The following is an 18,198-nucleotide window of genomic DNA, read 5'->3' on the forward strand; positions in this document are numbered from 1 at the left end:
CAGAGTGAGCACAGTGCACGAAATAAGTCAGTAGATACTTACACATTTCCCCTGCGAGGAAGACTCAATTCTTTCTAGAAAAGAAGAGATGGGAAATAATGAAACGAGAATATCTTCTTGAATAAACCATTTTTTTCATGCCTTACTTTGAAATGCAGATATGTGCCATTGCTTTTGAAGCAGCATTTATGCTGTTATGAAAATACATGTCAACCCAGAGGAATAAAATATAATGTTGCAGCAGTTTTAGAGATAGGTTTCCCTAAATGCTAACTCTTCTCTGTCACTCCCACACATCTTCCTTTCAATGCTGTGTATATTTTATTAGCTGCAGTGTGGCTTAATTTCTTGCTTGACAAGTGGGTCTTCAAGTAATTTAATGGTGAGGATACAAACCCTCGGTAGCCCTTGGCTAATGCCTCTGAGCTCAGGCAACTACAAAACTACTCTTGCCAATCGGGATCAAGGACAGAGAAGGCTAGCACTCTGTTAGACTGAGAGAGCTTGTGCCCAAAATTATTTAAGGATATTTTCAATGATTTCATCCCTTTCCATTTGGCAGTTTTAGAAAGTGAGGGGTTAATGTCACAGCCACATTAAAAAACAAAGCGGGAAAAAACATAATTAAAGAGGTCATTTCTGCAGAGAAAATATGTTTTCATATACAGTATATATAATGGGTTTTCCATTATTACTATAATGATAAGGGCTGCACTTAGATTTAAATTGCAGATGAATACGGCAGAAAAGAAACCAATTACAATAACTGAAGGGGAACACCCAGTTTGGACCGATGAGTCTTTCATCACAAACCCAACACCACCTCCTCCATAATACACCAGGGGTAGAAACAATACAGCTTTCACTACTTAATTTATTCACAAAATATACACATGAATGGACAGAGAGAGGAGGGGCAAAAAGAAAATAATTATTCCCAATCTGGACATTCCTGAGTAATAAACATGGCACCAAGGAGAAGATTAAAGGCATGTTTATGCCAATCATCCAGGCACCCTTTGGGTTTTAAGCTGCTATCACCAAGGCAACCGGTTTCACAAAAGTGCCAGTAGACAGCTCCAAGATAAACACATAAGACCTACATGCATTGATTGCATTATGAGCACTAATTAGGTGCTACAATTCATGATGGTGCCACCGTCTGTTTTAATGACTGGACACCAGACATGAGGGAACATAATCTCTAAAGCCACAGATAATAAACATTCAAAAGCGATATTCACATGGGCTTATTATCAAGAACAAAGAATAAGAACCACTAATGGACAATCAACTGCTACACCCAAACCAATTCCTGGAGAAATCTCTTGCATCATCGCCAATGGCTCATCACCATCACCACCATCATCATCATCATCATCATATCGTTTGCCTGGAAACAACCACATCAAAAGTCACCATGACTGTTTACCTGTAGACCGCGGCGTCTCAGGATATTCGGCTCATCCATCATTGAAGACAATAAAAGCGGATCTCCGACCAGTCAGCCCATAGCCCTCTGCGCTCCGTCCTCTCCTCAGGAGCATGGATAGACACAGTCCTCCTCGCTACTGCTGCTTCTGCTTCTTCTTCTTCTGCACCACCACCACCACCTCCTCCTCCTCCACAACTTCCTCCCCGGGACGAGATGCACGATCAGTCGCAAAAAGGTGCTCGCCTCAGCCCAGCTGATCACCTGATCGGGAGGGGAGGAAGGGGGCGGTGTAATGTAATGAAGACCTCGACCTAGTAATGAAGTGAACCGGCGTGTTGTCCCCACCCTCTTATTGATATTCTGTCATCAGCTGTCAAATGCAAAACACTGGCTTTTACTGGTTTTTACTGGGCTTTCTGATCATAAAATACACAGATACTTCGAAAGATCCCATGACTTCCTCATCATTTTCAAGCTTTTTCCCAAAATGCCATTAGGGAAAACCCCAACAACCTGCTGAACAAATCTCCCACCATGATATTGCATCATTTATAACCTGCCACTGTGAAGCATCGATGCTCTAAGCCCCCCGGAAACGCATGCAATCCACTTGTTTCCATGTTGTGTGGCTGGCTACATGCAGTTCATATATGCAACCATTATGTAAACCAACACATAGTCGGTCTGGTGGAATAGCAGAGAGGATGCAGAACAATCGTGCTTTGAAGCGAAGCTGAATAGCAGTGATTGATCTGTCACTCAGTGGTACCATGATGTGTTATTTTTCCATATACAACAATGGTTGGTCTCTTGTCTTGTCACATGGTCATTTATGTGTGCAGAGGGGGGTGAATCCTCCACTGTTCTCTTTAAGTTTATTGTTTATCCGAGACTGCTTGAAGTGTTGGAAATCAGCCGTCAACAGAGTCTAACCAAGCAACCCAGTTAGATTACAAGATTCATTTCAAGAGACTGCTTTGTATAAAATTGTGTGGAATTTGAGCAGAAAATGATGGTAATAATGCTCTAATAATGGAAAATAAGGACTTTTTTTCAAAGCATAAATTTTTTTGTCTGGTGTGTGATCATACTATATTTGGATAAAAAGTAGAACAATTTCACAAAAAAATATATTTCATCTTTAATCGGTGCAAGAGCAGTGGCTGCAGACATTCAAACAAAATGAATCAAAAGTAATAAAAAAGTTGAGTATTTATAGTTCCGATTTTTTTGTGTGTTTTTATCAATATAGTCTTAATACCAATAATGAAAAGTAAAAGTAATTGTCATATGGGAACCATGCGTTGTGTACATAGACTGTATAAAAAGACTGTGTTGTGCCACACAAGTGTACATATCGAGACAGCAGGAATCACCAGTTTTAGAGACATCAAAAATGAGAAAAACAATCCTAATTGTGGGCCCAGTCTTCTTCTGTGCTTTTTACACAAACAATGTATTTTTCCTGCATTATTTCTGTCTCTAGCTAATGTATCAAAATCCACAATTTTTTCAAGTGTATTCTTGCAGATCACTGTGTATATATAACGCAGTTATTCTTTCTCATCAACAAACAAGATTAGAATTATAATCATCTTCGTACAATGAGGATGCTTTCCACACAGGCGATGGAGAAAATGCTTCTACTACTGTAACTGCTGCTGTGTCTGCAGATATAATTCTGCTTGATTTAGATGGAAAATAATCACAAACAAAACTCTTTAAATAAAATGTCCATGTCCACATTTTGTTCTTCACCAGACTGATGATACAAAAGGACAGATTGAGTCATGTCCTTTTTGTCGAGCTCTCCATGTGATGCAGCATTGGTCATTTTTAATGTCCATGCTCATTACTGGAACCAATCAGGCATGAAAGTCTTCTTTTTACTGCCCTCTTTTTGTGGTCATTTGTGTTCTCTTTGACTGAGAAATAAGAGTTTTCTTGTGTTTTATTTTGTGAACTGGAAATAAAGAATACAATAAAACAAATATGATATAATACAAATACAGACACAAATGGAACCAACCTGAGTGAGGAACATCTCAGGGTTACGAGTGTTTATCTTTAAAATGATCTGTGAAAGTTTGGCATGGTCATTTCTATGGGAACTGTTGGGGATCCATGAAACAAAGAACAACAAAAATCATCAAATGTGCACATGGCCTTCTTTTTCACATCACAATTTACTGACTGGAGACTTCTCCATCTCAACTCCACATCAGATTCATATTATTATTAAGATCTCCATGCTCCTTCTGACTCCAAATGAAGCTGTCCTTAGCTCACTGAAGTCTGTACTGTAGCTTTAGGGTCACTAGAGGGTGCAGTGGAGCTTCATGTCTAATTACTGTATGTTAACCATGTGTAGATTACAAGTTATCCTCTCTCTCAAGTGCACCCTGGGAATGACTCAGTCCTTTCCAGTCTGAATACATAGGATTAAAAGTAAAGGGGAGGGAATTAAACGGAAGTGGAATTGGTCAGACTGTTTAATTTAAATCACTTTTAGAGATCTGTTGAGGTTAAACTATACAATAAAAAGCAAAAATATTTAAATTTATTAAAAAAAAATCTTATGTTTTATCTCTACTTTATGGTGCGGCTCTGCTTAACTTGATTCGACTCACTTTTTTGGGACCAATGCTTTAATCTTTTACTTTTTCCACTGAAGATACTTCCCCCTCGTGTATTGTGTCCGTATGATATTAAGATGATCGCCATAGCAACTGTGAAATTAAACTGGGATGACCTCATCAGCGCGACGCTCGTACCCCTTTTTGAGCCGGTTCCTAATCTTGAACCGATTCTTCCTGTTTCGACAGCCAAAGAACCGGCTCTCGATCAGGAAAACTGGGAAATGAGGAAATGTGTGGTGTGATGCCTGTATTTAAGTTGTTGTGACACTGTAATTTCCTGTAAAGAATTATTAAAGGATCTATCTATCTGTCTATCTAAAACTAACACAGACAAATCATTTGAGTCATCATGTCTCAAGTCAAGTCTTTAACTCGAGTAAAGTTTAAATTCTTTTATTTTCTGTCAAGTCAGGTTGCAGATCATCACTGAGCCGCAGGTTGAGAACCCTTGCTATCATTTTCATCTTTATCTGACTTTAAATTCATAACAGCCAGCGTCTCTGTCTGTCTCTTAGCAATGTGCATGATGAAATTACTCTCATTACTCAGAAACTTCTCTTTATCGTGATGAACAAACAGTTTTCCCCCTCTCTATCCCTCCCACACAAGATGAAAAGAGAAGGAGAGCCAGGGAAGATAGTGAGAGTCTTACATGACAGTTTAAACAACAGTGCCGGTTTGCATGAGTCACTTTACACCTTTCACACACTTTCAACTTGCATGGTAGGCTCACCTGGAAAAGCACATGATTACCTCATCACCTCAGTGACTCACTGCTCAAAAATTCACTCGGTACCTTCTTTGGTAACTTCTTCTTCAGATGTTCAAATACCATCCTGGCTTTTCATTTACGATATTTTTCTTCATGTTGTGACAGATGCAAGACCCTCTAAAGCTCTGGTTCCCAACGTTTTTGGATTCTCAACCCCTCATCACAGGTTACATAAGTCTACTGCGAGAGGTTCAACCAAGGGGGGATGTTTGTTTCATTACCAGCCGTGACAGCGATACTGGTATTGTTTTCCACCTTGAGAGTCTCTGTGTGTAGTCTTGGCAAAATGTGGTCCTGGAGACACCTGGTGTAGCGGGAACTAACACAGTTTTGAGAATTTTATCATATGTCTGTCTGTCCGCAGCCAGATTTTGTCACGGTGTCCCAACTGCGCAAGATACAGTCATGAATCTTTGCAGGTGTGTAGTTGAGGTCAGGATGTAGGTCAAGTTTAAAAATGGGTGTGAGCCAAGCGAGGGGCCTGGGTCTCTCCACTTTATGGCCCTGTTCCGATAACCGAGAGATGCGAGACTTTACAGGCTGAGATCAAAATTAAGGTTGCGGTCTGGATGGGTGTAGTCCGAGCAAGGGTGGCGTGAAAAGGCAGTCGGAAGTAGGAAATGGGACACCGGCCCTGTCTTCAGGCCCCTGGCCGATGTAGCGCTGCGGCTGGTGTGATCCCCTCGCAAGATAGTTTCTATTTTTAATTATTTGTCCTAAAGAGGAAGTCTCCAACATGTAAAGAGAGAAAAGTCAGTAAAAATAACCATCATTTTGTGCAGTAGAAATTTTTCCTCCTTCTACTGTATCCTTTTTTATTAGTCATCCTAACCACACACACACACACACACACACACACACACACACACACACACACACACACACACACATTATATTGCACGAGTTTTGAATTATCATATTTTATGTGACTTGGAACTCAAATTTTCATTAGCATTTTATGGTTCTGTGGCACTCAATTTTATTGGTTTATAATATTACAATGTATTTATAAGCATTTAATCAGACTTTTATTAAGCCTCTAACAACTTAACACTTTAACTATTTGGTTTCTGAATAGCGTTTTACTTCCAAACTCACAATTTAGCAAAATGTCCATAAATGCATTTTTATCGACATTTCCCATAAATGAAATCTTTATCAGTCAGAACTGCCGAGGTCGGGAAAGCCCTCAGGTGGGAAGAAAAGGGTCAATGACACAAACGGCCACGTAGTTGGGCGGGGAATTGCGAATGAAGCAGTGCACTGACCCTATTTACTGATAGAAGTGAGTATTTTTACATGCTGATAACTGCTTGGCGACACTCCACCGTGCAGACGCAGTTGTAGTCTGTATTTAGCTCCTTGGTTTGCCTCAACAATTGCAACTGAACGAGCAGGAATGCTGCTCTTTTATCCAACTGCAGAGCACAGTAGAGACTGACATCAGATATGTTCTCTGTCTATTTTAATCGTCATAAAAAGAGAGCACTTTCACACGGCGCAGAAGAGCTCCTTACATCACATACATGATGTGATTACTGTAATAATAGACTGAGATAACTGACTTTGTCATTGAGCTCCAGACAATTCCCTCTTCCAATAGACAAGTTTGTCTGTTTAACTCTTCTTTTAACCTTGAGTTATTTCCTCCTGTTTGACGAGGGAGGGGTAACTTACAGATAATTTACTCTCTCTACCTTTTTTTGTCTTTGTTCATTATATGTCGTCACTAAAAAAACCTAACAGAATATACAAAGGAAGGCTGGACTGCTCTCATAGTAACTTGCAGTCTTTGGCAGGAAGGTAGTCTATAGCATTTAGAGATGGACCTTTCAGTGTCTAGTCAGCGAGTGAACAAGACTCTAAATGCCTCCTTGGTCTGTACCTGTTCCTGACCTCTGACCATACTTGGCCGAGTGAGTTGCAAGGAAACGGAGAGACACAGCCTTATATGGATCAATAAACCATCACATTATCATTTTTAACCCCGGAGGAGCTAATGAAATTACCCATTGACCTTCTTGGAACTGTTAACTGTAAGACATATGGCCATTTATTTGATTAAGTGACGCATAACTGGACAAACGTTGTGGTGACGTAGCATGCTGAGCATCTCATCCAGAAATCATTGACGTCTCTCCTATCTCTAATCTGCCTAATCTCTAAATGATGTGCTAATAAAACCGAAAGAAAGCTTGACATTAATTTCCCAGATTTTTAATTCCATATGTCACATGTGGTTACCACATAACACTATGCTGCAAAATGTTGCCACACAATGACATATGGCCCTAGCTGAGCCCATCACAGGCTCACCTGACTAACCAGGGGTGTGGCAACACAGAAGCTCTATAAATAAAAGCATGTCAAGAATTTCATTCATAACATGGACAAACCCCTTCCACTGAGCTGCAGCACTCTCAAACCAAACCTACCTGGCAGGCTCACCATGCTCAGGTCACGTACACTCCGCCAACTAGTCTCCTGCACGCTGCTTATCCTCGTCTCCCTCTCCAGCTCAGGGGAGAGCCGGCCTCACGTGGCCCACGAAGGCACACCTAATGTGGACAGAATGGACAGCCAGAGGGTCCTGCTTCTGGAGGCGGTGAAGACGGGGATCCTCGGCTCCTTGGGTATGAACAGGGAGCCCAGGCTAACTCAAAAGGCCTCAGAGGAAGAGCTGAGGAAGATGTATGAGCTCTACAGGGAAAAACTGAGAGAGATGAGAGGAAATTCCAGCCAATTGATGGCAGAAACCTGGCAATCCACCATATCTACTGTGCTCTTTCCAGCTACAGGTGAGATATTTGTTAGACAGGGAGAAAACAACTGAGCCTCATTTAGACAACGTCACGCTCAAATGACTGATGTGAAAAGACTGTTTGGAAAGTTTGAGTGGGAGTAGGAAAGAACATTACATGCTGCAGATGTAGAAAAGAGTTGTTGTGCTGGTTTGGCTGTAAATAACTTCTTTAGTTTACTGTACTTCATGCTTCAGGTGAAGACGTTTCTGGAATTTATCTGTGCAGAGTTTAAACAAATGGTTGGAAATAGAATCAAACAGTCCTGTTAACAAAGCAAACACATACCTACGAGCTTTTAGAAATCGTGAGCGTGACATACTGTACACACCTTTTATGTGATGTTACACTTTGAGCACATTGGTCGTCATCGTCATCAATGACAAGCCGATCAATGACAAAGAGAGTATCAGAATGTGATTTTATAAATACATATATACGTTTTCTTTGTCCACTCTCTATTGTTGTACTTGCCAACTTTGGTTCTAATTAAGCTTTTCTTTATTTTTTTTGTGTGTTCCTTTTCTTTAGTGGAGCCAATAAAAGTTTGGAGGGGAGAACACCCTCATCCAGGTCAACGCGTGCAGTGGTACAGAGCTGTTTTCCACAAGAACCCCAATATCCAGACTGAACTGACACTAGCTCGGGCTGAGCTGAAGATTTCCAGGCAGATTTTAGATAAACCCACTTCAGTTCAGCCTGAGGCAAGACGAAAGATTAAAGTTAAAGTCAACCGGATGAAGCCGATGAACTCTGCTGCACGAATGCACATAAACTCTCCAGTTGGTGCCAGTGTTTCAAGCACTCAGGACTTGATGCTGGACATCAGCCCCGAGGTGGAGAAGTGGATGAGGACTGATGGTGGAGAAGCACTGATTGTTGATGTAGAGATAGTTGTGGGTGAAAAAGATGCCATCGAGGCAAATCCAACAATTTCTCTGGAATTAGGCCTCACTCAGCCCAAACCTGCCCGGAAGACGAGGCTGCCTCGCTCCAACAAGGAAGACGTCTGCGATGAACGAGGATGGTGCTGCCGGAAGTCTGTCACCGTGTCCTTCAAGGACATTGGCTGGTCAGACTGGGTGGTGGCCCCAACGGAGTACACGATGCATTTCTGCGACGGCACCTGCCCCCATAACTACAAGCCTGCAAGCATGCACACACAGGTGAAGTCTCGGCTGCATCAGATTACTAAAGGAGGGTCACCTCACCCCTGTTGCGTGCCGGCGGCCTACGAGCCCATGGTCCTCATGCACTATGACAGTAGGGGAAAGTTGAAACTGACTCATTTTGACGACTTGATTGTCAGTAAATGTCACTGTGCTTAAGGAACTGTGCCTTTTTTTTTTTTTTTACTTTAAAGCATTGCCACTAAAAAGGGTTACATGCTGATTGTGTTCTAAGAGGAAGATTGTATCACAGCAGCATATTTAGTGTTTTTCACAGCTTTACTAAATTACATTTGCAATCATCCACTATTTATTCTGAAGAAAAACCTGTTACTGCTGCACAGAATCACTGTTTTTTGCAATGTGGATCAAGCAATCATAGTTATATTTATTTCAAGTTCTATTTATGGTCCTAAACTTATATTTGTGTGTTATTATTGTTGTTTTATGTTACAGCATATTTAGTGCTATTTAATTTTATTGTCTCTTATTATTTAAAGTACTGTATTGTTCTATGAGGGCACATGGTTTAGATGTTTTGTTTGTTGTCTTATACATTTCAATAATTATATGAAGACCTAAATAAATGTTCTGATTTATTCACACTGAACTGTTTGTCGTATGTATGTCGAATATATCAACATGTACATTTCATAATAAACACATGAGCATGATATGTTCTCATATTTGTCATGTATCCAAAGATATTATCAACACCTGTAGATAGCAGAGATCACAACGTTCAAGAGAAAAGCCTGTAAAGATATGAAAGCTTCTATCTCCCAATAATAACCTTGAAGTTGATCACCATGGCCTTGACCAGGGAGTTAAAGAACATCATAAGTTTAATTTGAAAAGGAAAATAGGAAAAAGCTGCTTGCTGTGTAAACTCCAGACTGCTCAGATTGCATATCAATACCGTAAATGCATTTTCATTGCAGATTATCAAAGCTTCTTGTTGTAATATTTACTCACAAGTGCTGTTGAGATAAGTTATTAGAAAAAGAACAATGATTATATGAGATATCCTACGATAAGTAAGATCGCCAAGACAAGAAAGAAGCTTTTCACATTAGAAAAGCAGCTCAAAAGTGGAGCTCAAAGTTTTGGTAATAACAGAGCACCATGGTAAACTGTGATATTAAGTGAGTGAACTGACGTGAACTGATATTTATAGTGTAATTATTCCAAGTAGTGACACCACTACCCCTAATGAGTTATTAATAGTTTTTCTTTATCTTTGCATGGGCAAAGGTCACTTAAATATGAGCATATGTTGTTTTACAATTAATAAAGTAGATGTATTAAAGAATGGGGCGTACCGAGTGACCCTGGACGACTGAATAAATAAGCAGACAAATAAATAGGTGATTAATCAGAGCTGCAGACACAAATGCTAACTGCAATTATACATTTCTTATGGTAAATTCAGACCTGTGCCCGGAAACCAATCATCTCTTTGTTTCAGGGATGACATCCTCAGTTATTACACAACTGTGGGTGGATGTAAATGTCTTCAATCTTAGATTCTGAAAGGTCCTGAGTTGCAGAACCACCCAAAGTATACAAGTATAAAAGAATGAGGGGCAGTATTTATCAAGGACCTTCTGTGTTTAATCTAAGGTAGACAGCATGACCTCATTAGCCTCTGGTATTTGGCTTTCTCCTGGTTTTAATCATCACGTACAGCCTTCCTGGAACTCTTTTACTGAAATAAAAAAATTAAGAATAATGGCAAAGAAAACACCATGGTCGGTAAACCTCCCTGTTAGTCTCCTGTCATCCAGAGAAGCACAAATCACACCTCTCATTCTGTAACATTAAGACAAAGCTGTATCTCTTCCTCTCTCTGCCCCTGATTGACCCTTTAAGACCGTAACTTTCACATCCTCTCTCTCTGTGTCTCTTCTGAAAAACTGATGGACCACAAATCAAGTGTTGCTGACTGTTTGCAAGTCTTGATGGTGCATTTGTTAAATGATTTTTTTGTCCAAGAACCAGCACTATATATAACAATGTGAATATTTGCAAAGTACATCTGCCTGCGTTACAGTAACAGCAAATTACTTTTTTCCATTTCACATTTCCCTCCTAAACCTAAAAAGACACACAGAACAGGTTCTATCAGCTAAAGACCTTTTAAGTTCTATTTTGGCGCAAAAAGCCTCCCATGGTGTTTTTTGGAATTTACATTCATCAAATAAGCCATTGAGAAAGTTTTTATTGTGTATAAACTATTAATGGAAAAATACGGGAGAGTCGCTAACAGCTGGACGTGGCTAACAGTGATTAGCTCGGGGCAGTACGTTGAAGGCATTAAAACAGCTTTTTAAAACACCAATATTGCTCAAAATAACACCAAACCTCTGCAGTAGCATTATAAGAGTCCTTACACATAAAACGAAGCACCAACAATGTAGTTAGTGAACCCAGAGTTTATTAAAAGAGTGTTTTGAAAGACTTACCTACTGGCCCCAGTACCAGCTACTCCATTCAAAAGAAAGGAGCCCATTGGTGCTTCATTTTCTGTGTAGAGACTCTTCTCATGCTGCTGCAGAGGTTTGGTGTTATTTTGAGCAGTATTAGTGGTTAAAAAAGCGGTTTTATTGCCTTTACCATACTGCCCCGAGCTAATCAGTGTTAATCAAGTCTGTTCGCGACTCTCCCAGATTTCTCCGTTAAGACTTTATATGTGTTGTGATGATGTGATGTATGTAACTGCTGAAAAAGACCACGGGGTGATTACATTTTAATGGGAGCATAATAGTTCAAATTCAAATGCAAAATGTTTTTTAATATTGTGTTATTTGTGTTTTTTTTCATAAACTTATCTAAATAATTTGGTTTGATTCAAAATAATAATACCCGATTTTTGTTTGTAAAAATAATGACATAAATGATAATAATTGTTGTTTGTAATGTAATAAAAATGTATAGAACATTTTATGGTGACCATACAGAGCATAAGTTTCAATGTTCAAACTTTAATGTATTCAATAAAATCACTGAAACGTAAAAGTCGCCTCCTATGACAGACTGAGGCTCGAAATGTGCTAACCTTTATTGACCACTAGGCCTATGCATAAATGTGTAGTATATTTTATTATTCACATATTCATATTCACACTTTTTACTTTAATTAAAAAGTACTTTTGTATCTGTAGATGCATTTTAAACCTGTTTGTTAACTGTGTGAAAATAAAACTTTTTTTTTTTATTGTTTTTGCTGCTAAAATGTTTCTAGAGCCAAATGCAAAATTGTTGATTTGTGTGACTTTACCACACAAGTGTGAAGAAATGACCCATTTTTCTTCTCTAAAGTGAAAATGAAAATAGTCCAAATGAAATGTGATTCATGCGTCCAGACATAACCAGAGGAAACCATAAAATGATCGAATTTAATCCAAAAATGGATTAACTTGGATTGTTTTCATATGATATAGTTGGTACAGTTCATCCAATATAATCTTAAATTAACGGTGCTAAAAACGGAGTATATATAACATCCATTAATTCCATCATAATGTAAAACACTAACATATCATCCATAAAATATACTATATGTGTGTGTACTGATATCCATACACTACAGACACTATTTGTCGTTGTTTACAGGTCAGCTATATCAAAAAGAAGCAGCACACTCTTGCTTTGTAAGAATGTGCATTTATTGCATGAGCAATGAAAAGAGATGTGTCTTATTATGAATGTGGCACAATATACACATCGTCTTCTTCTTGGGATTCAGGAAGGATGGAGAGGTTACACGCCGGATCATTGCTGTATATTGCATCATCTGGTGAATCACACTGCAAGTACACATCCTCTTCAGGTTCAACACTCAACCTGCAGAGAAACAATAAGTGTCGGGGATGATGTTCTAATTAGAAAGCACTTTGCATCGTGACACAAGGCAAAGTAAACTGTGGATTTCTATTTTTGCGCAGAGAAAAACTCCCGCACTGAGTCATCAGCTGTTACATTTGATTAATAGATTTTAAATCAACAGGAGAAGAGATCACCTCTAGACGCCAGCCAAATTGTGTGCATGTATTACAACAGGATTGTGCAAAATGGGGAAACAAACCACACAAACAGTGTTTCTTCATCTGTTTCCGTTCCGATCTCTTTCTGGACTGCTGTAGTTTCATAAATGTCATTTCAGTCTCAACATTTCCTCTAAAAAGGTGGCCCTGCCTGTAAAGAAAACTAAGAAAAGTATGACAATGCTTCAAGTACAGCTTACTTTTTCTTCTTTGCTGCAGTCCTGCTGTGTCCATGGGTTGCAGTTGTCAGGTTTTCATAAATAGGAGTCTGTCCTATTGACTGTTCTCTGATCCTACTGTTGTACCGATGGGAATCATCGTCCGGAGTCTCTGTATAGTCCTCATTTTTCTGTCTTCTTTGGCTTTGTCCAATCTGCAACATACTCCTTATTTTCCGATGGTATTTGTACACGATTACACCAGCTACGATCCCAAGTAGCAGAAAGAAGAATGTCAACCCAACAGCAAGACCTGCAGGGGAGCTGGGGACCGAACATGCGGCGGTGTCATTTCCAGGGACACAGGTGTTATTGGCAATCATGACCTGCAAGTATAAAAGTCACAGAAGGAAACTGAGTGACTGCAGGCATTGCTCAAACTACTATATATTTATAATTTTCACATTCCTTGATTGTTTATTCAAATGGTTTAGTTGGTAATTATTGCTTATTCTTATTCAAAAAGGCCTCTAAATAATAATAATAATAAAATATATAGTTGCTTCATGATAACAGTTATTGATTGGTAATTAAGTCTTAATACATACAAATAAAAAAACGGTATTTTAAGTACTTAAATTCATCTGGAAAATATTAAACATATCAATAGACTCACAGGAAATGCTGTAAAAAACATGTACTTCAGGCCAAGTCAAACTTTCTGTCAGAGCATAGGTCAATAAAAACAGTGAAGGTACCGTACAAGGCTCCAACGTTGTCGGTCAAGGTCTGAGTGAGTCGTGAGTGAAGTCATGTCGTTTGTCTTTAACAGCTCACACTTGCAACGGAGAAGTTCCCTTTTATTGAAATGAAGATGGGCAATGAAAGTGCCGAAACCAGAAGATTTCCTGTAAAAGCTCTTTCTGGAAATAGACAGCTGCTGACAGGAGCTGGATTTGTGTTATATTTAACTTTATGACTCAATAGACAAGTTTCCAATTTGAGCACTTTATTGTTCTAAGTTCAGCTTGGGCAACTGTTCTGGGAAAGTTAAATAAATAAAATAGCCGCAAAGATGGGAAGAGGGATATTTATTACACGAAGATTCTGCCCATATACAATTCAATTCAATTTTATTTACAATGCCAAATCATAACAAAAGGTATCTCAGGACACATTACAGAGTAGGCATAGATGACACTCTATGACTTATTTATGATTTACATAGACCCAACAATTCCCCCGTAGAGTACGGTGGCAACAAAAACCTTCCCTATAACAGGCAGGAACGTCGGACAGACCCAGCTCTATGGAGGACGGACATCTGTCCTGACAGTATTTGTCAAAGTTGCATCTTGAGGGTGATGCAAGCCATCGTAATGTCTCATCTTGATTACTGCGCAGTAATCTAGTGATGTGCTGCAAAAAGGATCTGGCAAAGCTTCAGTTAGTGCAGAGCAGAGCAGCATGATTAGCATTTCCCTGTTCTGTCGGAGCCTAAAAGAGTGAGAGCAAGTGAATAAAAGGCACACTGATCCCACACACGGAGGCGGAGGGTTCAGTTGTAGTTTATTAACTTTGTCAAGAGGGGTTTATAAAAAGCATTAGAGTTTTTTGAAGACATGCCTATTTGAAAAAAAGGCTTCCTTTGATTTTCTTTTTTGCAATATTTATATTAACATGAACTGAGATAACTGTTGCTTTGTTTTACCCGTCAGTATGATGTTATTTTATTACTGGATTCAATGTTATTGTTGTAGACGTTGATTTTATGTTTATTGGGATAATATATTTAATCTGTGTTTGTTTAGTGGGTAAACAATAAAAAACGTTTATCCAAAGTAGTATTATCTCTCATAAGAATGTTTTTAAAGCCAGATTAATAAATTATCTGAGATACTGAAATTAAGTGAAACTGTGCTACCAACCCCCTCACACACACACACACACACACACACACACACACACACACACACACACACACACACACACACACACACACACACACACACACACACACACACACACACACACACACACACACACACACACACACACACACACAAACTAGACTTGCTGGTCATTTGGTTCAACAGGAACTTTACCTCCCCCTGCTGCAAAATTAAAAGAAAATGGCACAAAATGTGAACTAATGGTTGAATTGGTGATTTGAACCATCACTCTCTGGTTTGTCTTTCGCTGCAGATCAACAGAAGTCACAGATGTCCGAGACAGTTTCTATCTTGTTCCTCACACCACTAAATGGTATTAAAGTAGATTGATAGATATGAGGATATGCACATTCATATCATGTCTATACTCAAAGAGGGATTTACGGAGACATTTATTGATTTTATGTTTACTCTGACTGTGTTTTCCCTTATTCTAATCAAGTATACTGTGTAAAAAATCTTGACTTGACTGGATCATTGGGTGCTCAAATACCTGTTATGCCTACTTTCTATTGAATCATAACATAATTCATATTTGTTTTCTGTATATTAATGAACTAAAGATTATGGTTTGGAGCAGAGAACAAAGTAAGATTGTGACAATACCAGAATCTTAAACTTCAGCACAATACTATTATGAAAAAAACAACAACCTGATACCTCTTTTGATAATGCGGCAAAAAGAAAATAATAGGATCTCCTTTTTACAAATTTTATTAACATCCTGCACACAATGCTGTACATACCAGCACACAGTTGTTTCATCTGCACAACCTTGGGTTGAAAATGTGATTTTATAGTAGACTTGCTTTTTTAAATAGCTTTGATAATGTCTATACTATCGTTTTTGACTGTCTTAATAATTGTAGGTGACACAAAAATGTGTCTATAGCTACCTCCTTAAAAATGGAAATGGAAACCTCATTAGCTAATGCACATGTACTGTCTCTGAGCACTCATCTTCTTTTTTTAAATTTTAATGCTGTTTTATTTTGTTGATTTATCATGTTTTCGTTGTGTGTCATGTTTTAGTTGTGTGCTGTTTTGGTTTTAAATGTGAAACTTGTTTGTTTATGCTGCTGTCTTGGCCAGGACTCCCTTGGAAAAGAGATTTTAATTCTCAATATCCCTGGTTAAATAAATGAAAATGAAATGGTGAAGAATAATCCTCATAACAAAGGCCTCAACAACTAACTTTCTACACCTGGACTTTGGTGTTCACACGCTTTCACTCCATAGCACATTTATTGTTCCCTCAACCTTCTACACACCACTATAAAGTCATTTCAGAAAACCAAAGAGGCCGCAGGATTTGGTTTAGAGGTGCAAAAAGGAAACAAAGAACAAACAGGAGAGACTTTCAGGTTTAACTGAGAAAGTGAAGTGAAAGTTTCCCTCTCTGTTGTTAACTGAAGCCTCCAAAATGTTTCTGCAGAAGTTAGAGCAGAGTGTTTTGCAATAAACATTAACAATATCTGGTGAAGGACAGCTGGATCACATGTGGTTTTCCTTAAGCGTTTACAGGCCATTATACAAACAGGCTCAACCTCAAGCCCCCCACCCCCAAAGGCCTATTCTGCCAAAACAGAATAATCCTGTGCACAGACTCTTTCCCTCCACCTGCCCTGGAGGCGCCTCTATTTCTATGTTACCATGGTTACTTTACAACCAAATTACACTCTCTTGAATGGCAGGTGAAACAGCTCCTCTGCAGGTAAAAAAACAAACAAACAAACAAACAAAGAAACTATTGTAGCTTATAGGTGTGGTGGTGGGGTGTGGGATGTTTTATGTGTCTTATGGACTTGAATTTGCATGTGTTGTTTTTACCAAACCTGATATACCATATAGGATCATATGTAAAGATCATCAAATCTCTTCCTACTATTTAAACAGCTGTTTTCTTGTCTGACAGCCTGTAGCTGCTAAACTCCCACTGCAGTGAGGCAACAAGAACGGGCACGCAAAGGTCTTTTTCTCATGATTGATTTATCATATAATGCACTGGGGAGAAAGGCTTAACACATATGTAACAGAAAATCCCTTTCTCTCCCACCAAAAAAGCTCATTTGTCTCCACATGAGTAAGTCTCTAATAGCCTGTTCACCTTGTGAATCTATTCATCTAGGGGGGGGGCTGTTGTGACAGTTTTGATCTTCAGTCAGTAGGGGTGCACATACAACTCCAGAGGAGGCAGACACGGTCACTTTCCAGTCCAACAAATAAAAAGGGAAGTAAGCTGAATCTAGGTTTATACTTAAACACATCCCCATTTACTTCACAACTCCCTGGAGAAGTGTAAAAAAGAAAAAAGAAAAAGAAAAGTTGATTTAATTTACCATCTGGTGCCATTAACAATTATGTTCCAGCAGGTTTCACACACAGGATCATCATCTCTGCGCCTAAAAATACCGTGTACAGAAATACTACCACCAATTATAATAGGCTTAAAAAATAAATAAAAAGAAATATTATTATTATTATAAATAATAATAATAATAATAATAATAGTAAAAATAACAATAAAATAATAATAATAGTAGTAAAATAATAATAATAATAGTAAAATAATAATAACAATAATAATAATAATAATAGTAAAAAATAAAAATAAAATAATAATAATAGTAGTAGAATAATAATAATAATAATAATAATAATAATAATAATAATAATAATAATAATAATAATAATAATAATAATAATAACAATAGCAGTAGGCCTGGCATAAGAGCGACAAGCACAATTTCTTGTTTTCTTAAAAAGTGAAATTTGCGGTTGTTCCGCAGTCCAGATGTGCGGTCCGACTCCTTTACACCCCCGGCACCGACGTGAGCACGCAAAGCTTCACCGAGCAGCTGCGTCAAGTCTTCAGAGACAACCATCAACACATCGGAAACTAGACGACTGTATCTCCAAAATAAAAGCCCGCCTTGGCGCAACAACAAAAAAAAAAGTTTAGTTTTATTGAGTCAGAAATAAAATGCCATTTGTAAATAGTGGACGAAATAAAAATAATAACAATCAACAGACAATTGAGTAGAATCAGAATGAGTTTAAATGGCCACGTTGCTTTTGTGTTCACAATGTGTCGTTGCTCATGTACATACACTGAATAAACCTAGAGTCAGTGGTGTAGTGGAGGGAATAAGGAGTAGATCCATCTCTTATTCTGCCAGTTTACAGTATAGACACTGGGATATATAGGAATATAGTATATTTTATT

The 18,198-nt window shown here is 38.5% G+C and overlaps 1 protein-coding gene and 1 long non-coding RNA gene across 2 annotated transcripts; one reads left to right on the forward strand and one right to left on the reverse strand.

The window, feature by feature from the left end:
* Positions 1–7,226: 7,226 nt before the first annotated feature.
* gdf15 (Growth differentiation factor-15) lies at positions 7,227–8,975 on the forward strand (the record flags this gene model as incomplete). Its single annotated transcript, XM_083928991.1, has 2 exons — positions 7,227–7,644; positions 8,179–8,975. Exons 1-2 carry the CDS (start codon positions 7,233–7,235, stop codon positions 8,973–8,975), a joined length of 1,209 nt encoding a protein of 402 aa, XP_083785117.1. The 5' UTR covers positions 7,227–7,232.
* Positions 8,976–12,532: 3,557 nt separating this feature from the next.
* Positions 12,533–13,839, reverse strand: LOC310958260. The gene is made up of 3 exons (XR_014593532.1): positions 13,779–13,839; positions 13,063–13,406; positions 12,533–12,662 (listed from the first exon to the last, which is right to left on the reverse strand). It is a non-coding gene; the product is annotated as an uncharacterized lncRNA (long non-coding RNA).
* Positions 13,840–18,198: the final 4,359 nt, after the last annotated feature.

Source organism: Echiichthys vipera (assembly GCF_963691815.1).
Source record: "Echiichthys vipera genome assembly, chromosome: 15".
In the NCBI taxonomy this organism is placed as follows: domain Eukaryota; kingdom Metazoa; phylum Chordata; class Actinopteri; order Perciformes; family Trachinidae; genus Echiichthys; species Echiichthys vipera.